The 21,359-nt window shown below is 42.8% G+C and overlaps 1 protein-coding gene across 2 annotated transcripts in view; it reads left to right on the top strand.

Moving 5' to 3' along the window:
* MTHFD1L (methylenetetrahydrofolate dehydrogenase (NADP+ dependent) 1 like) overlaps positions 1–21,359 on the top strand; it is a 232,004-nt gene that overhangs the window by 92,646 nt on the left and 117,999 nt on the right. For both annotated transcript variants that reach the window (XM_044292321.1, XM_044292322.1), the window contains exons 16-19: positions 4,671–4,773; positions 5,443–5,519; positions 6,847–6,987; positions 16,760–16,828. In XM_044292321.1, the coding sequence (XP_044148256.1) occupies positions 4,671–4,773; positions 5,443–5,519; positions 6,847–6,987; positions 16,760–16,828 (390 nt within the window). The remainder of the gene's footprint in view (positions 1–4,670; positions 4,774–5,442; positions 5,520–6,846; positions 6,988–16,759; positions 16,829–21,359) is intronic.

Below are 21,359 nucleotides of genomic sequence, written 5' to 3'. Positions count from 1 at the left end.
TCACGTCTCTTATCAAGACCCTTCTCCTTCACATCTTGGTCCTGGTTGTTCCAAACTTCTTCCGTTTTAATTATGGAGGTCTGCTTTCAGAACAGCAGAATTTTTGTACCTGGGTCATTCCATGTCAACTGGACCAACCTAGAAATCCGACCCTCTCTAAATTGAATATAATTTTGCACAGATGTTCCCTAGGGTCCTAAATGAAATCTTACAAAAATTTTCATCCGGGTCTCTGTTGGTTTCAGAGTTTCAGGCAGCTGATTAAATGCAATTTAGTAAAACTACTTAGGCTAAATCTCCTTGCAAAGTTTGGTGCCTTAAGAAGGCTTGACTCAACTTTTACATGCCATCAAATTAGGCAAAAGAATTGACGAATGACCGTTAAGGGCCTACTTTGACTGCCCATTGCTCCTGACGTGCATGTCTGATCAGACTGTAATTTTGCCAGAGGTTATGGCCCATGCGATATATCTTAAGGTCACATACACAAGCTTTTCAACCAATTTTAAGACCATCTATGATTGGACAAATGACATTTCATGTTTGCCAATTTTTGCTACTGGGTGGAAATATCTTAAATATTTAATTTTTTATTAATCTCATCTAAAAGAGCATGCCTTTTGCCACAAAAGTCTGGGACAAGGGAGCACCAACCCTTTGATACAACTAATATTTGTGTTAGCAAAATTTCGAATGATGCAACCTAATTTATTGCAAGTGTTCTGGAACCTGAATGTCAATCTGTCCAGACAATGTCTTCTCACAATATGTTTTGGTGAACATTGACAGGAAATGAAAAACGTTGTGCAATTTGAGAAAGATTGAAAGAAGTCTTGTGAAATCTTCTTTTTTAGCAATTTTAGTATGCATGTTGTGATTTTGCTTGTTTTTCTTCAATAAAACTTGGACACCCATGGCTGGTATCTTCTCTGGTTGTTGGAAATTGCTCCTTGGCAATGACAATAATTCTGTTGAACTGGCTATGCCTTGCCCTTTCTGTAAGAGGCGTTCTCTCTCTACTTGGATTCAGTTCCTGCTAGATGCATTACTGCATTACCACCCCTCATGGAGTATTGCACTACGACTGAGTGCAGTGCTTGCCGTAAGCATTACCCCCTTTACATGGTGGGATAATTGCAACATTGCCCTTTCCACGACTGATCCACTACCGTGGGGAATGAGTACACATCTTGGATGTTGCACTTCAACTACGCCACGGTTATAGATGCCTTAGCTTCTTCTACAAGTGGAGCATAGCGAGTATTGATACACGCTGGTGCCCTGTACTCTTCTCATGGTATTTCGGTGCCGCCAGGGATACTGTGGCTGTTTCCACGTTGTGTCTTTGTCCTTGGTGCCGTTCTGCGGGAGGAGTATGACAACCTCTCTCCTCAGGGGGTTGCCTAGCGTCCCCTATATCCATGGCCCTCCACTGTCCCAATATGGGTCTTCAACAATACGTAGTGCTTACACCATGGCACGTAATATTGTGATTACGTTCCAGCAAGTCGAGTGTTACTGACTCTATATTCCCTATCCACCATTTCTGATGTGGGAAGTAGTTGTGCTGGTTTAGCATTGCAGCGTGTTCTCCGCTGATACAATTTTTTTTTACGCTGGTACTAGCGTTTGCAGTCGCTGTGGGGCAGTCCCTCAGGTAGTGGTTCTACCCTGACTTGGCGGTTGTTCCTGTCTAACGCCCTTCCCAGGTGGAGTGTTTAAGGTTAGCTCTCCTTCCTGGGGCAGTATGGTACCATGGCCTCTACCGGATCCCTCTAGTCTGCCGCTCAGCTTGTGCTGGCAGGCGTGCTGCGGCTACTACAGTACGGGGGTCCTGGAGTAGCCATTACATACTCTGGCAGCTCCTGCACGGCTCCTTCGTCTGGTGTCGAATTCTTCTAACGCTAAATTCAGTGGTGTACGCTGCATGGCCTCCTCCTTAGGCGGAGTATGGCACCGCCAATATCATCCGGTGGCTACTTCTGTGTAGTGCTAGTCTCACTGCCATTTTTTCCTTCCGTTTTTTTCTTTCCTCCTCTGGCTCGGGGTTCGTGGCCACTCCACAAACCTTGGTAGCTCCTATGTTACTACTTCTCCTCATCTATGTGGATGCAGGGTATTGGTTCTGTGTGGTTGTGTTTTTTTTTTTTTCCCCCTTCAAAGTCCTGTTCTGGACAGTCTGTTGGGCTGTGACGTTTTTTCTAACTCCTACCTGTTGGTCCTGGGTGTATTACCGGTATCTACAACTACCTCTCTCAAGACTTGACTAGTGACTGCCATGTCAGTCCGATGTAGTCATGCCTTTTCACTGCACGTTCCACGGCTAGACTACAAGACTCACCACGCCAGACTCAGCAGGGGTGTTGTCACGACTGATGGAGTTTTCGTTCCTGTAATGGAACACCCCTTCTATTCTTCCTCTTCGAGGCAGGAGTTTTTTTTCTCTCATCTTGGTGTGGTCAAAATTTCCATCAAGAAGTCAGTGTTGCTACTCCGTCAATACACGGTCGTTGACGGAACTCCACCGCCGGCGATTCTCATATCGTCTGTGCTTTGAACTTGCCAATGTGTTGTTTCCTTGGCACATGCGGTTCCTCCATACCGTCCTCATTTACCGCCTTGGGATCTGACCTTTTAGTCCTTTCAGCGCTCCGGAATTCCCCCCATTGAACCCTTGCGGGGGATGTCTCTCCGACTCCTGTCCTGGAAGGTTTTTTTTTTTTTTTTTCTTGTGCCTATCACAGATGGGTGTCCAGGTTGGGGCGCTGTCTTGCAGAGAACCTTCTGGTTCTAACAGGGATAAGCGGTTCCCTGGCCCGTTCATTCCGTTCTCCGACGGTGGTCTCTGATTTCCATTTCCATGAAGAAACTGCCTTCCCCTTCACCCCCTAGGGAACGGGAGTTAGATCATTTAAACGTTGTCAGGGCTCTGACTATTTATTGCTAGCCTCCAGTTCCTTCCGGTGTACGGACTCTCCTTTTTTTTTTTTTTTTTTTTGTCATCACGGAGGGTCCTCGCAAGGCATTGGCGGCCTCCAGGGTGGCAATTGCACGTCTGCATTTGCTTGAGCGTACTGCACCCGCGGCAGGGTCCCGCCCTTTGGTGTCACGGCTCTCTCCACCAGAGCGGTGGCGCTCTTGGGCTCGGAGGATTCAAAGTTCGGCCGCGTGGTTGTGCAGGGCGGCTACTGTCCTCCTTGCGCACATTCTCAAAGTTTGCCAGATGCATACTTGTGCATCAGCGGGCGCCGCCTTGGTACCACATGGTCTTGCAGGTGGCAGTTCTTGGTTATCTCCAGGGGCGCTTGCTCGATCGTCTGTGGTTTTTCCCTCCCTGTGGACTGCTATCGGACGTCCCACGGTCTCTGGGCGAGAAAACAAGATTTTTGTAAAACTTACAAGCAAAATCTTTCTCGCTCTTCATTGGGGACACAGCACCCACCCAGTATTGTTGTTCGACCACAGTTGTGGCTGTTGCTTGTTAGAACCTGGTTCGTTTCTTGGCATTGTTGCTGTTCCATGTTTTTGGGTTTTTTTTTTCCGTTGGTTTACCTGCTTCTCCTCCTACTGCTTCTCACAAACTGAAGCTCTCTCTCCAGGCTGGAGGGGGTATAGCTGGCAGGGGCGGAGCTAACAGCTTTTACTAGTGTCAATGCCTCCTAGAGGACATAGCTATACCCACGGTCTCTGTGTCCCCCAATGAAGAGCGAGAAAGAGATTTTACTGGTAAGTTTTGCAAAAATCTCGTTTTTCACTTTCTCATGGTGTTGCGTGCAGATTTTTAGCACAAGGCAGCAACATAACAATATGAAAAAAGTGAAAGGGTCTGAAGAATTTCCGAATGCATTGTATGTACACCCCTTTTCATATGTACGGTGCCCTGGAATTAATAGCTCCTTAAAATAATAATTAATAACCTAGCCTTAAAGTGGGAATCTTGTCAAAACCATACATGAGTTCACATTGCTGAATTCTGATCTAGAACCACCATAGTAATTCAGAACAGAACAAGTTTACTTTATCTCTGAAATGCAAGAAATTAGTCTGTGCTCTATTCTGAATCTTGTAGATGCCTGGCCGTGTGCCATAATGAAGATATACCTAATGTATGTGTTCAGTATCCTTGTCACGCTCATATACATTGTAATTTGTTTGACAAATCGTGTGTATCATGTCATGACTTCCTAATTTAATCTTGGGGTGCATGGTCTCTGGCACACACCAAATAGGCGATCTGTGCAGCAGTATACCAGAAAGCAAAGCACTCATTCCACTAAGGCCTATTGCACACAAACGCGTGCGCTCCATGGCCGTGTTGCGGACTGCATTTGTGGATCCGCAATACACGGGCACTATTCCGCATCACGGATGTGGATCCAGAGATGTGGAATGGTGCAGAACGGAAGCATGAAACAGAACCCTATGGAAGCACTACGGAGTGCTTCCTTGGGGTTTCGTCCCGTACTCCCGTTCCGCAAAAAGAATGCGTCCTAACTTTTTGTGGAATGGCCAGATCGCGGACGCATTAAAGTGAATGGGTCCGCGATCCGCTGCGGCTGCCCCACTGCAATTTGCGGGCCGCAGCACGGCCACAGGGGGCGCTCTTTCGTGTGCAAGAGGCCTAACTGTATTGTATCCTTAAAGTCTAAACTATTTTCTTTTCTATTTAGAGAATAGGAATTGAGAAGACTGACCCTGGATCATTGACTACAGAAGAGATCAGCAGATTTGTGCGCCTGGACATTGACCCTGCTACAATAACTTGGCAGAGAGGTGAGGCTGAAGGTGTCATTTAAAGGGGTTTTCCAACCGGAACTGCACAATTCCAGGAGACTGAGCTGCTTACTGCAATGCTGCTCCTGTTTAAAATACTATTGAAATTTTGGGGAGAATTCAAGAAATTTGTAAGGGTGCATTCACATCACCGTTTAGCTTTCTGTTCTTCTGATCTGTCAGAAGAAGAGAGATGGGGGAGAAAAAAAAAAAAAAGATCCTGTAAAACTAAAAAAAAAAATAACTGATGCTGTTTAGCAGTTGTCATCAATTTAAGCCATTTCCGTATGAGATCCATTATTTTTTTTTGACAGAAAAAGTCCTGCATGCAGTGTTTTTTGTGTGTTCTTTTTTTTTTCTTACAGAAAAAAAAAAATCAGTTTTGAACCATTTCTGTCCGAGATCCGTGTTGCTTTTTTTTGCAAAAAAAATAAAAATAAAATCAGTTTGACAGAAATGGTTCAAACTTTTTATTTATTTTTTATTTTTTTGCAGACCCATTGAAATAGTTCCGTAAACGGTCTGTCAAAACAGAACGGACAAGGAAATAAAATCCGTTAATGTGCATGAGCCCTTTTGACGGATCAGAAGAACGGAAAGCTAATGATCTGTGATCATATACTGTTTGACCTAACTACTGTTAAAAATAAATATCTATCTGTTCCATAGTGATGGACACAAATGATCGATTTCTTAGGAAAATCACTATTGGACAAGCAAACACTGAGAAGGGCTGTGAACGTCAGGTAACACTTTGTAATCCCCAGCGTTTTTAGGAATGTATTATGACTGTAGTGTGTGTGGATACACTTCTGTGGTGCGATGGAATTTTATTTTAGCTGTCCTTGTGTGTGGTTTATGTTGCTTTTTTATGTGACCTCAAGAATGATGTGTAATGTTCACTTTATAATCTGGGCAGCAAAATAAACAAGAATCTACTTCTAACTTCAAAGGATAGAAAATGTGGTGAAATTATTCTAACCCGAATTTCCGGGGGACACATTCTTCAATACTCTGGGGGACAGCAAATCTTTTGTTTTATCCTAAACTATTTACTTACACTCACTGGGGCTTTTTTAATATATATTTAATCTTATTGGAAACGTCTGGCCTCTGGTAGTTTAAATGGAGTTCCCAGCAGTGGTGTGAAAAACAAAATCTGTACCTGCAGCTGCCGATGCAATGCTTACCGTGTCCCCTCCGGTCTCCCTCTCTGGTCTAGGCTTGATACACAGGAAATGGCAGGAGCTGACCAATCGGCCAATCACGGAGTGAGGTAGATGACCGCTGCATTGGTGATTGGCTAATCGGTAATCTCCTGGCATTTCCTGTGTCACACATAGACCAGGAAGTGGAAACCAGCTGGGAACTTTTGGAAACTTTACCTTTTGGTAAACTTTGGAATGGTAGCTCAGAGTGAGTATCTATTACACCATTTGGAACGTTTTTATAATGTGTTTTGAGCAGTTTTATGCAGTTTATGCAGTATTACAAACTGGGGCGGTGGTCTACACTGTCTCAGCAGCACATTTCTTTTCTGCCATAGTGATACTTTCAGCAGTCACTTCCACAAGGTTTCCTGGGTAGTGCTGCTCTTACATTATGGTGGCAGTTTCCTAAAATCTGGGCTCTTTGGTACATAAGTTTGGTTCACTAAGGCTACGTTCACATCCCGGTGAAGGTTTCTGGCAGGTTGTTTCGGCAGACTTTCACCAGATCTGGCATTGCCAGATTCAACAGATCACCACTGGATCCCTTTGACTATAATGGGATCCAGTGCTTTTTGGGATAAATGCTGGGTTTCAGACAGACAGCTGGCATTTATGCCAGATCAGACTGCTGGAACATCTGACGGAGATGTGAACACAACCTTACATGGTGATGGATAAATCATTATTTAATGGTAAATTGCCAAAATATATGAAGCCTCTTTTTTTTTTTTTTTTTTTTTTTAAAACAAACTATGTTGTAATTATGCATAACAAGAATTATCTAATGTTTCCTATTGAAAAAAAAAAAAAAATTATATATATATATATATATAATATTTATTTTTCTTATTTTTCTTTCCAGGCCCAGTTTGATATTGCGGTGGCAAGTGAGATCATGGCTATACTCGCCTTAACCAACAACCTGCGTGATATGAAGGAAAGATTCGGAAGGATGGTGGTAGCCAGTGACAAGCGTGGACAGCCAGTGACAGCAGAAGACCTGGTAAGGGTTAACCGTTAAAATGCTTTACAATTTGTGATTCAAGTTATAGATCAGGGATATTTGTTTGCAAAGAAGATTAATACAGTTGCACATATTGCTGCAGTTCCTGTTCCCAGAGTCATAGACCTCTTTAGCCTAACCTATCTACTGAGCACACTGATATGCGAGTGATATTTGTGTATAACTAGTCTCACAGTGATGCGTACAAATAATATTAATGTCCACAGGATAGGAAATAACTATTAGATTGCTGGGGACCCTACTGCAGGGACTCCTATTGATCACGAGAATGGGGACGTTGTACCGGTGCTCCGGAGGCAGCTGAGTGCAGCAGTGTGTTACAGAGCTCCTGCCTCTGACTGTTTGGCTAAAAGTTTTGCATAGCAAATCGGTTCAGGAGACCCTACACCAATGCCCTGTGCCAGGCTCCAGCTGAGCGGTGCAAGCACCACAGGCAGGGTCAGCTGTACATCACTCCCTGGGGCATCACAGTGGATTCTGTACATCAGTACACCGCTGACATGTCAGCAGTGTATGGATTCTGAAACCCTATTGACACCTGAACTTCGGGTGCCCATTTGGTCCCTTGTAACATTATATATATAAAAAAAAAATAAAAAAAAATTCTAATAGAGCATTTACTCTTTAGAGCTGATTCAGACAGCTATATGAGTCTGCATCCGTTCCGAAATGTTGCGGAACAGGTGTGGACCCATTCATTTCAATGAACCGTGTTCTGTCCGCATCCCTTGTTCCGTTCCGTGGTCCCAGAGCTCTACCCAAGGACATCGGTGAACATGGCGGCAGTATAGCTGAAGTGGATTCTGGAGTGGTGGACAACTACAGCCCAGCCTGGACATCCAGTTTGATGTGCAGTACAAGGTGACAGCGAAGTGTGCAATGTATTGCTGTATAGATGTGTGTGTTGTGTAATGAATGCACAGCAGGCTGTTATAGCCAAGTAATAAAGAACAGTCCAATATAGTTGATCTTTTCTGTACTTTATCAACATAATGGCCAGCGGTGCGTTCACTCCAAACCCCTCTTTGGCTTATTAACCCTATGCTGGAGCAATGTGTTTTTTTTTTTTTTTGTTTTTTTTTTTTTTTTGTTTTTTTTTTTACATGGGACTGTATGTTGGAGGGGCTGGAGAGAGCGTGGGATGTTATTTACATGGCACTGTACATTGGAGAAGCTGACTGGAGGGGATATATGTTACTTAGACTAGTAATGGTTTACCTGTAGTAATACCAACCTCTTAGGCCACGTTCACACCACTGCTATTTTACTTCTGTTCTGTTAGATGAGCAGAACAATAAAAATAACGGAAGGGCTGGATCGGGCACATAACTGACCCGAACAGAGCTGAACAGACTCCGTTGACTATGATGGAGTCTGCTCTGTTTGGGAATCGGGATCCTGTCTTTTTACCAGACAAAGTCCTGCGTGCAAGGCTTTTTTGTCTGCTCTTTACATAGAATCTGCAACAGAGGCCCCGAATGGAGCCTCCAACGCAGGTGTGAACAAGCCCTTAACATTATTTAGGCCTATGTATATGTATTTGAATTACTGCTATACTCCATACTGATAACTTTTATACTCCTCGGCTGAAAAAACTCCTCAAAAATGGTAAGAGGAGTATTTTTTTTTTTTATTCTTCCGGGAAAAATGTAGTGTGACCTTTTGGGCCCAAATACTGTTCGGTACAATAGGGCCTTTTAGACACTATTCTTAATTTGATTTTGTCCTTTCCCTTTGCCGTCTTTTTATTCAGAGCAAAAACAGGTTTACCGGTGTTCTACTTATTTGAGTAAAGATTGATTCACCGGTTTGTAGAATATAATTGAAAAATCTAAAATGTTAAAATTTAAGTATATTTTAACTATCCCAATATCTCGGTCATCGTTTTCAGTGTCGGGAAACTAGACTAAGATTATAAGCGTAGCATAGTGATGCGAAGCTCTTATCACAATGGTATCAGCACATCGGTTAGAGCTCAGCATAAAACAATTTTTCAAAATCTTTTGTGTTAATGGTTTATGCCTTTTTTAGTTTCCATTAGTTTTATTTAGATTTTTGCCTGACAGTAGTTTGAATAATGGTATTCTCTTTGGAGAGCTAAAATGTCTTTTTAACAAGAATCAGAATAAAATTGAATGAGCGCTCATTATCGGAAAAAGAATTACACCGCAGGAAGTATCTGGTTCTAGAAGAATGAATTCTTTTCCTTGCCAAATTCTTTTCCTCTAATAAACAGTGGATGTATAGATCTACAGGGAGTTCTGTTTGTTAGCCCCGAATATGATTGACGGCTGCCACCTTGTTGTATCAATTACGTTAAGTGGATCTGACATAGATTAGACCTTCCGTGGACATTTGATGTATTAAGTATAACCAAGTTTGTTTAATGAAGCACACTCTTTGGTTGCATGCAGAGGGTTTCCTCTTGGTTTAATGTCGACTGTGCCAGATGCAACTCATAACCCTGCAGTATTTTGTATATTTTAATATACAGTATTCATCATTTTTAAGCCTTGTATCATGGTCTTTCTTATTGGCAGAGAAGAGGGAAGTAGATTAGCTAACCCCAGTGAATGAACACCACAATGAAACCACACAGTACATGTTCTAATTCCTTAATGTTGTGGTTTTTATTGGAGTGTTTTATTCACTGTGGATCTCCTAATTTACTGAGGCTTGTTTCCAGTAGAACAGCAGAGTTGTGTGGTTTGTTTATTACTCAATAAAAACTTTTATGTGAACCGGAGGAACTCACGTCTTTTCCTTTTGTGAATTTGGTAGATTTTCCACTAGGTTTATGCCAGGAGTTGCAATGTAATACCTGTATATAAACACAATGAATACAGTAAAGCAATTTAAGAGATAAATCAGTCAGAAATGTTAAAGTTGAAAGAATATGCCACATCACTTCAGGAGCATCCTAAAATGTACCAGAATTTTCAAGAAAAATTTCCATAAGGACTGTGCTTCATTAAAGAATCATAACTGTGAAAAATGGGTCTTCTTGGGCTTCCCCAATGTCTATCTCAGTCATAGTATTCTGTTTTATTTGCACAGCTAGATTCATTTCTATTACAAGCAGGGGGTATCTCCCTTCTGTGGAATTTGCCAGTACTGTACTGAAGTGACCTTACTTCCCACTATGCTTGGTGCTCAGAAAGTGGCTAAGGAGGGAGAGATCACAAAGACACACAGGAGCTTCTCTGCTTTTCAGAAGCCATGTAGAATCAGATTAATGACTTTACTCCATTCTCTATTAAATTGTGTGAATGTACAGTGACTCTTTAACCCCTTCCCTACAGCCGACCGTACATGTTTGATACAGCAGACACCCGCAGCTAATGTTCACGATCAGCAGTAATGCCTACCGCGGACATTTAACTCCTCAGATGCCGTGGTCAAATGTGACCACAGCGTCTGAGAGGGCGCACTCTTTCCCTCGGTGGAGATTGGGGAAGGCGCCCTGTTCTAATAATGAGCCGCTTACAGGCTCATTATTGGTATATTCCAGTACAGGCCAGCAGGTGGCAGCACTGCACTGGGATATAGTGATTTCTGTTTAAAAAATAAAAAATATAAAATAAATTATATATAAAAATTGTAATTGCCCGCTGTTCTGCAGAATTGCGGAAAGGATGCGACCCAGGATTACCGTGTGTAAATGCACCCTAAGGGGCAGGGCTTGGCATCCCTGGCCTTCTATGCATAACACCCGTGGAGGAGAATTCTTGTAGAGGCAGTCAGAGACTGGTCTACTGTACAGTTTATCTGAATGGCGGGGCTGGCCAAAGCGATCTAGAAAGAATTCTTTATGCATTTTATCATTTAACAAGATACCTTATAGATACAAAGGAGAGGAAGATATTGATTCGAATTGGGAATTTTATTAAATTACATTTTCTAGTAATCTAGTACATAAGGCCGAAAAGACATTTGTCCAACTAGTTTGGCCTGTCATCCTGCAAGTTGATCCAGAGGAAGGCAAAAAAAAAAAAAAAAAAACCTGAGGTAGAAGCCAATTCTCCCCACTTAAGGGGAATAAAAAAATTCCTTCCCGACTCAATCGTGAAATCAGAATAACTCCCTGGATCAACGACCCCTCTAGTAGCTATATCCTGTAATATTATTACCCTCCAGAAATACATCCAGACCCCTCTTGAATTCCTTTATTGTACTCACCATCACCGCCTCCTCAGGCAGAGAGTTCCATAGTCTCACTGCTCTTACCGTAAAGAATCCTCTTCTATGTTTGTGTACAAACCTTCTTTCCTCCAGACGCAGAGGATGTCCCCTCGTCACAGTCATCGTCCTGGGAATGAATAGATGATGGGATAGATCTCTGTACTGACCCCTGATATATTTATACATAGTAATTAGATCTCCCCTCAGTCGTCTTTTTTTTTCTAAAGTGAATAACCCTAATTTTGATAATCTTTCAGGGTACTGTAGTTGCCCCATTCCAGTTATTACTTTAGTTGCCCTCCTCTGGACCTTCTCCAGCTCTGCTATGTCTGCTTTGTTCACTGGAGCCCAGAACTGTACACAGTACTCCATGTGTGGTCTGACTAGCGATTTGTAAAGTGGTAGGACTATGTTCTTATCACAGGCATCTATGCCCCTTTTGATGCAACCCATTATCTTATTGGCCTTTGCAGCAGCTGCCTGACACTGGTTTTTATTGCTTAGTTTGCTGTTTATTAAAATTCCTAGGTCCTTTTCCATGTCAGTGTTACCCAGTGTTTTACCATTTAGTATGTACGGGTGACTTGCATTATTCCTTCCCATGTGCATAACCTTACATTTGTCAGTGTTAAACCTAATCTGCCACTTATCTGCCCAAGCCTCCAGTCTATCCAGATCGCTCTGTAGTAGTATACTGTCCTCTTCAGTGTTAATTACGTTACACAGTTTAGTGTCCTCTGCAAAAATGTATACTTTACTGTGCAAGTCTTCTACAACATCATTAATAAATATATTGAAGTGAATACTACTGTACTTTTAGTGTTCCTTTAAATACAATACAAAAAAAGCAAACCACGTCCAATAGACTAAATAAGTAATAAAGGAAAATATAAGTAGGGCAGCAGAGGCAAGGTGGAGATATGGCGGAGAATCTCTGTAACATAGGCACAAAAGAACCTCCCTTGTCCCTGGTGCTTACCCTTACCAACACTGGACTGATAATTATACCAGGTCCACTCGAAAACCAATTCCATGAACCATCCAATGTGTATATATATTTTTTCTTTAGGTGGGGGACACATTGGGCTATCAAAATGAAGAATACATGAAATTGAAATGAATAGTAAACCGTGTGAATGATGGTTCAGTTTTTGCGCATTATAAGTTCAATCACTGGACATGTTTATATATATATATATATATATATATATATATATATATATATATAGGCTTTTATTTGATGTGCATATTTAATGGATTATTAACTTTGGCAGCTTACATTCCTAGAATACCTCTCAATGTATTATCCCTAAAAGCAATGTGTAGTATACACGGTTTGAAACCGACCATGCAAAATAGATTTCTAACTGTATATCCTTCTAAATGTTAACATATGTATAAATACCTTTATGTAGCATGCATCTCTGCTCCTGACAAGCTATTAAGTAAGGGCTCATGCACACGACTGTTGGAGGTTTTGCAAATTGACTACAAAACACGGATACTGGCAATGTGCATTCCGCATTTTGCAGAACGGCTGGCCCCTAATAGAACCGTCTTATCTTTGTTTGTAATGCGGACAATAATGGGACATGTTGTGTTTTTTTTTTTTGTTTTCTTGTTTTTTTTGTGTGTGGAGCAGACATACACGGAATGCACACTAAGCCGTTTCCCTTTTTTCGCAGCCCAATTAAAAGGAATGGTTCTGCATACGGGCTGCAAAAAACAATGAACGGACATAGACAGAAAAATACATTTGTGTGGGCTGAAGCTACATTTGTTACACTTTGGATTTAATTTTTAACTATGGAGTGATGGCTGTAGTGCACAAGATTGCATACTGTCAATTTACTGCTTTGGACTCCGACTGAAGCTCGATATTTAAAGGGAACCCGCCCGCTGTACCTCACAACTATAGTCATCGTGTCTCTAATGATGTCTTTGCTTGTTTCATCCGATGGAAAACTTTGGCAAAAAAACAACTTATTCTTCCCTGGCAGCGTATCCAAATTAGCTGCTTGAAGTCCAGGGGCAGCGGTCTTTATGCTCCCAGTCAAGCTAGCTGCGCCCCCGTCCTGCTTCTTTTCCCCTGATAGACATTTCATTGCTTCTCTTTTTTTAAGGAATGATGTGCCTGAGACTTAGTGCTTGCGCCGTTCTGTTTCATTTTCGGCATCTGCACGGTGAGCCAATCTTCAGTGTACCTGGCTTCAGAGGCTCGCTCTTGGGAGTCGGCCCCTGCACAGTGAGCCTCTGAAGCCAGGTACACTGAAGATCGGCTGTAGAACTGAATATAGTTAGATTGAAGTACCTTTTGATACTTCGGTCCAACACTGCTGCTAAGTATATCCTGATTTTTGTTTACTAATTAGTCACCAGGTCAGAGACCAGTTCCTCCTAATCAGGGCAGTCTTTAATATTGATTGGACCCTGGGCAAGAATTTACTTGGGCCCCCTGGATCCCGCCTTCCCACACCCTAGCATGCAATCACGCCCTCCACCACAACACACGCAAAAAAAAAAATCCACACACCTCAGTGCAGTAAACTTTAATAATGATGAGTGGGCACTAGAGGTGTTCCTTGGCAGTAATGTAAATACTGCCTTTTTTTCTGAGAAGGGAGTGTTTAGATTGAAAAGCTTGCAGAGACATGCTGTAGACACCAGAACTACTACGTTTAGCTGTTGTGGTTCTGGTGACTATAGTGTCCCTTTTAATATAGAGAGAAAAAAAAGAATCTGCACAAAAGTATCAAATAAAATGGCTGCATCATTATTCTAAAAATTAAAAAAGCACAACTTCTGACACAAATAGTATTTTGCAGATTACTTTTTTTAAATATAATTTTAGTGTTTTTACAATGTGCAGATAGTACTGTACTACTAACCCCTCCATCCACCCCTACATACAGGGTAATACAGCGCCCCATACCTCTCCAGTGACGTCTCTTTGATGTAGATGTTTTCTTTCCTCATCTTCTCCTTTCAGACCTGACCACAATTTTTCATCCATTTCTCGTCTCTGCAGTTTGACAGACAAAATCTTAGTTTACTACTTTTCCATCATCCTCCCATCTTCTGGACAAATCATCCTACCACCCCCAATACTGTGCCGCTGTGCTCCCCAATACTATGCTGCAGAAACAGATAAACCCCCTGATAATAGTAGTACCATGCAGATAGTGCCCTTCAATAATTATTGGCACACAGTGCCCTAAAATAACTGCGCTCAGAAAATAGTGCCCCTGACACTAATAATGTAAACATAACATCCCCCCCAAAATAGTGGTAAGTTGATACTGTGCCAAGGTGCCCCCACAGTAATAATGCTCCCATAGTGCCATACTAGTAATCTTGTTCTCCATAGACCCCCAGTAGTAATAAAGCCCATCATAATGCCCCCCAATAGTAAAAATTCTCCTTATAAAGTGCCAGTGAAAAAATACCCCTTTTAATGCCCTCAGTTGAGCTAATGTCCCTATAGTGCCCCCATAATGTGCCAGTATAAAATACCCTCTTAGTACCCCCAATAGATGAGCCCATAGTACTCCTCTCTTCCTTTCCTCATAGTACCCACCATAATCTGCCCCAGTATAAAATGCCTCTATACAGAGCCCCCCCATATAAAATACCCTTTCTTTGTGGCCTCAGTAGAAGCCCCAATGTGCCAGTAAGAAGTGCCCCATAGTGCCACTCAATGTGCTAGTAAGAAGTTCCCCCAATAATGTGCCGTTAACAAGTACCCCCATAGATGCCCCCCAATCATGTGCCAGTAAGTAGTACTATATAAAAAAAATAAACACTTAGGCCTCTTTCACACGGTCGTTGCGGGAAAAGGTGCGGGTGCGTTGTGGGAACATGCACGATTTTTCTGCGCGAGTACAAAACATGCGTAATGCGTTTTGCACGCGCGTATGAAAAATCGGCATGTTTGGTAGCCAAACCCGAACTTCTTCACAGAAGTTCAGGTTTGGGGTCAGTGTTCTGTAGATTGTATTATTTTCCCTTATAACATGGTTATAAGTGAAAATGGCATTCTGAATACAGAATGCATTGTACAATAGCGCTGGAGTGGTTAAAAAATAATTTGACTCTCCTTAATCCACTTGCTCACGCAGCCCGGCTTCTCTTCTGTGCTGTGTACAGGAAAAGGACCTGTGGTGATGTCACTCCGGTCATCACATGGTCCATCACATGATCCAGCACGTTATAAGGGAAAATAATAAAGATCGGGTCCCCATCCCGATCATCTCCTAGCAACCGTGCGTGAAAATCGCACTTGCTTGCGGATGCTTGTGATTTTCACGCAGCCCCATTCACTTCTATGGGGCCTGCGTTGCGTGAAAAAACGCACAAAATAGAGCTTGCTGCGATTTTCACTCAGCGCACAACTGATGCGTGAAAATCACCGCTCATGTGAACAGCCCCATAGAAATGAATGGGTCCTGATTCAGTGCGGGTGCAATGCGTTCAACTTGCGCATTGCACCCGCAGGGAAAACTCGCCCGTGTGAAAGGGGCCTTATACTTACCTCCATCAGGCTGGCAGTGATGCAATGCAGGCCTCTACCGGCCTGTGTCCCGTGCTGTACTGCTCAGGCGGCGCGATGACTTCATCGCGCCGCTTGCATCGGTCTCTGATAGGCTGCCCCACCGCAGCACATCTACCTGTATTGCTGTCCTGAGGATGGCGATACAGAGGATTTGAGCGCTCCTCTCCCTGTGCCCTGCGTCAGCCCTCCACTTGTCACCAGGGCTCCGCCTCCTGGGGCCATCGCATCACATTGCCTGTTTGGTGGTGCGGTCCTGCTAGCGCCCCCTGGAAATTTTTTGCGCCCGGGGCAACGCCCACTCCGCCACTGGCCATCGGGGCTCAAGAGGCTGCTGCCTTGGGCCTCCAAGAGCAACTGGGCCGAGGGCAGCTGCCCCTGTTGCCCCGCATTAAAGATGGCCCAGCTCCTAATTATTAGGCCACCTACACACATTGCAGATTATGCACTGTTTATCCATGTGGATTCTCGTGTGGGGAAAAACCACAGTGTAATACAGATTACCAGCAATGTGTTTCATATTAGACCAATATCTTGTGCGCTTTGCTTTTTTCTTTAAAAAAATGCACTTGCTGTGCAGTTTGAAATCTGCAGTTTTTTTGGTGCAAATTTCACCCGTTTCAATAGAAGGGTGAGTACTGCAGCTAAACTGCTTCAAATCCGCACCAAAAAACACAAGTAACGCCGGCAGTATTTGGTGCGATAATCCTGCAAGCCATCCCACATCTGTGTACAGATAGCCTTAACCTATTTAGTTTACATCAACTTAAAGGGGCATCCCCATCTCAGAATGACAGCCCCCCTCCCCTAACTTCCTTCCGTCTAGATGTTGTGGTCTGGGATGCTTCAGTATATGGAAACAGTCGAGAAGGCTGCGCTGTATTAGTCCTCATGGCTCCAATCCAGATGGGATGGAGTCAGGGATGAGGAATAAGACACTACCAGACATTTCTGATCCCTTTAAGTAACTGAAATCATTAAACTATTGAATCCTAATGTCTAATTTTTTCATGTTTTCAGGGCATTACAGGTGCTTTAGCTGTTCTGATGAAGGATGCCATAAAGCCAACGCTGATGCAAACATTGGAGGTAAGTGTAAACATGTAATCGCCTGTTTCTGCTGCAGTGTTTTTTTTGGAAACATGTCAGCTGCATCATTTTTATTTTATCATAAAAAAAAAAAAGGGGGTTTTCATGGAAAATACTTCCTCCAGAAATGATAGACATAATTTTAATCTAAACCCATTATGTACATGATATATATTTTGCATCTTTACGTTTTGTGGACAGCTGCAAGAGATCGCTCTCAGGGGGTCGCAATCAGACTTCTCATCAGACAGCGGATTTAGAGTCCAAATGCTCATTTATTTTGGCACCAGCACAAACAAAACAGAATGAAATAAACTCCTGCCCGTCTGGGATCTAACTAATAGAAAGTTATTTTCTCTGACTCTCCTATAAGCACAGCTTATACACAGGGTCTCAAGCTCCAATCCTTAGCAGATCTGCTCACTGAACACAAGTTCAGACAGGGAAGAGATCCGGCTACACAGCCTCGTGGTCCCTCAGCCCTCCTGTCTGAGACCACCCAAAGCCTCTCTAGGCCTTTTTCCAATTCCTCTCTCCTCAGACTGACATACAGAGGGTTGGTTTTATCTCTCCTTGATTACAGCAGGCCTCACCTGCGATTACCTCCGGCAAAAGACAACACATGTACTGGAAGGGTGTGGACTGGCAGATCCCACTACCAAACCTATCCACCAGTTCAAATAGAATCCAGCCCAGAACAAAATGTAAACAAAACTGTCTCTGCAAACTACGCTTTGCTGAAACCTCTGCAGTGTTCTGGATTTTATTTCTCACACAGTTGAGGTATCTGGGTGGGATATACAGTACAGACCAAAAGTTTGGACACACCTTCTCATTCAAAGAGTTTTCTTTATTTTCTTGACTGAAAATTGTAGATTCACACTGAAGGCATCAAAATTATGAATTAACATGTGGAATTATATACATAAGAAAAAGTGTGAAACAACTGAAAATATGTCATATTCTAGGTTCTTCAAAGTAGCCACCTTTTGCTTTGATTACTGCTTTGCACACTCTTGGCATTCTCTTGATGATCTTCAAGAGGTAGTCACCTGAAATGGTTTTCACTTCACAGGTGTGCCCTGTCAGGTTTAATAAGTGGCATTTCTTGCCTTATAAATGGGGTTGGGACCATCAGGTGCATTGTGGAGAAATCAGGTGGATACACAGCTGATAGTCCTACTGAATAGACTGTTAGCTGCTTTTTTCTTGCCATAATACAAATTCTAAGTAAAGAAAAACGAGTGGCCATCATTACTTTAAGAAATGAAGGTCAGTCAGTCCGAAAAATTGGGAAAACTTTGAAAGTGCAGTCACAAAAACCATCAAGCGCTACAAAGAAACTGGCTCACATGCGGACCGTCCTAGGAAAGGAAGACCAAGAGTCACCTCTGCTGAGGATAAGTTCATCCGAGTCACCAGCCTCAGAAATCGCAGGTTAACAGCAGCTCAGATTAGAGACCAGGTCAATGCCACACAGAGTTCTAGCAGCAGACACATCTTTAGAATAACTGTTAAGAGGAGACTGAATCAGGCCTTCATGGTAGAATATCTGCTAGGAAACCACTTGGTCTGATGAGTCCAAATTTGAGATCTTTGGTTCCAACCTCCATGTCTTTGTGCGACACAGAAAAGGTGAACGGATGAACTCTACATGCCTGGTTCCCACCGTGAAGAATGGAGGAGGAGGTGTGATGGTGTGGGGGTGCTTTGCTGGTGACACTGTTGGGGATTTATTCAAAATTTAAGGCATACTGAACCAGCATGGCTACCACAGCATCTTGCAGTGGCATGCTATTCCATCCGGTTTGCGTTTAGTTGGACCATCATTTATTTTTCAACAGGACAATTACCCCAAACACACCTCCAGGCTGTGTAAGGGCTATTTGACCATGAAGGAGAGTGATGGGGTGCTGCGCCAGATGACCTGGCCTCCACAGTCACCGGACCTGAACCCAATCGAGATGGTTTGGGGTGAGCTGGACCGCAGAGTGAAGGCAAAAGGGCCAACATGTGCTTGGCATCTCTGGGAACTCCTTCAAGACTGTTGGAAGACCATTTCAGGTGACTACCTCTTGAAGCTCATCATGAGAATGCAAAGAGTGTGCAAAGCAGTAATCAAAGCAAAAGGTGGCTACTTTGAAGAACCTAGAATATTACATATTTTCAGTTGTTTCACACTTTTTTGTTATGTTTATAGTCATAAAATAAAGAAAACTCTTTGAATGAGAAGGTGTGTCCAAACTTTTGGTCTGTACTGTACATGCCTTCCAGCACTTATACTGTACACATCACCACAACAGCAAAATAAATACTGTTGTGTGAATGCACCCTTACAGTTGGGGGTTCTACATCGGTGTCTATTGAAAGTATTTGCTAGCGGCAGAAATGATACCTTTTTGGGATGATTGCAGATTCTAATGTCTGCCACACCTACAAGTATCAAGAGGGATTGTACCATTGTAAAGCCATGTAGACAGGCTGGCGGAGATTGAAATTGAGGCTGATGGCCAGGTTCAGTAAAAAGCTGAGTAGGTATTATTGTAGCTGGATCTGATTTCCTCATCATGCATTCATGGGTTTAAGGCATCTACCCATAGCGGCTGCGCAGGAGGGGTGGAGGATTTCCACACTCTAGGAATAATTTTCTGCATGGCGAATATGAAAAGGAGCATTTTTTTTATTTATTTTTTTTTGGGGGGGGGGGTTGGTGCCAAGAAGCATAGACAACAAAGCCACCTTAAGAGAGATTCTTATGGAGATGTGGCCTAATGCATATAATAAAGTCCTTCCATTGGGAGAGAGTTGAGGGGTATTCCCATCAGATGTGTATACACCTGTAGAACATCTGTCATAAGTGGGAGCCCTGGGTACATTTTCTGTAATCTAACAGGGTTTTTCTATACCATTTGCTTAGGAGTTTTTATAGTAAAATGTAGTCTTAGACCTGGATGCAATCATGTGGATTTTGCGACATACCCAGTATTTTGTGGTCTCACCTTTTTGGTGTTGCTGAGGTTTGCAGCAAAACTTGTAATAGAGAAATTTTGCTACCTCTGGATTTATACTTGTGGTCTTCAAGGGGTGTTTGTCAGTATTCAACTTTATTTAAAAAATATATATAACCCCCCCCCCCCCCCCCCCCCCCCCCCGGCCCCTCTCGACACTTTAGATACAGTTGGTGGGGCTTATTGAGAGGTGCTGGGCATCCACAGCCCATCAGACTCACTGTAATTTACTCCAGAAACTGGTATTGAGTTCTAGCTCAAATCTACGCCAACAGATGTGGATATAATTTTCTGGCACATCGAAGCACTCCATTAATTTCCATCCTTTGTTGCGGTGGCGCAGTGTGATTACAACTTCCTCTCCCTTTCACTTGAACAGGAGGAGCGGCGACAAAGATGATGGCCTGCAGGTGAACTTTGAAGTTCTGCGACTCCTGTAAATGGCTTATCGGCAAGGGGTCCCGGAAGTTGGACCACTGCTGATCTGATATTGATGACTTATCCTGATGATGGGTCATAAATATTACATAGAAACATAGAATGTGTCGGCAGATAAGAACCATTTGGCCCAGCCCATCTAGTCTGCCCAATTACGCCAGCCCTTTAATAAATCCATCGCACCTTAATGGAGTTTTGTCTAAAACCGATGTTTGAAGCATCAGTCTTAGGGGGCAGTCACACAATTGGATCCGTTTTGCTTTCCACAAATTGCGGATCCGCAAAACACTGATACCGACCATGTGCATTCTGCATTTTGTGGATAAGAACATCCCGCCCTTTGTTAGAAATGCCTATTCTTGTCTGCAGAGCAGACAAGAATACATGTTCTATATCTTTTTTTTCTTTTTTGTGACGCCGCTGAATAGACGTAAGGGTGCGGACAGCACACAGTGTATCCCTTTGATCTGCATTCTTTGTGGATTGGATGCGGACCAAAAATAGTTTTTTTGTAAATGCCCCTTTGATTTTAAATGCCATGTAAATTATTCTAAAATATCTATATATTGTGTTTTAAACTGCCATTTAACAAACCTAATACTTGTATCGCAGTTGCACGCTGTGGGAGATGTGGCGATTTCTCCATCTGTGATGTGAAGGGAATTGGGGTGGGGGGGGGGGGGGGGGGGCAGGCCAGCTTTATTTGTTGGGTTTAGCCTTAAGTGCTACTTATGACTTTTCATCTCTGAAAGGTTCATATGTTATCCCATCTGCCCCACTGATAGTGTCTATCCTATGACAGATACTCCATGTGCTTGGATGAGATATCCAGGCAGCTTCCTCTCGTTCTATCTATTGGTGTGCTTTGTTAGTTTTATTTTTTTTATTAAATTTTTTTTCTTTCAAGACCCTATAGCCAGAAAGCAGGGCAGTATATGGGAATTTTCCTAGAGTTATCTGTACCTATTTACACTGCAGTAATGAAAGGACGGGTCATGTTTTCACAGATGTTGGCGGCAGGAGACTGCCGTAACTCGGCCAGAGCACAGTGACGATTAACCACATTTAAACATTCTTTTAGATAA

The sequence above is a fragment of the Bufo gargarizans genome, chromosome 4, assembly GCF_014858855.1.
Source record: "Bufo gargarizans isolate SCDJY-AF-19 chromosome 4, ASM1485885v1, whole genome shotgun sequence".
In the NCBI taxonomy this organism is placed as follows: domain Eukaryota; kingdom Metazoa; phylum Chordata; class Amphibia; order Anura; family Bufonidae; genus Bufo; species Bufo gargarizans.
The sequence above is the reverse complement of the archived record's forward strand: the minus strand, read 5'-3'. Positions and strand labels throughout refer to the sequence as shown.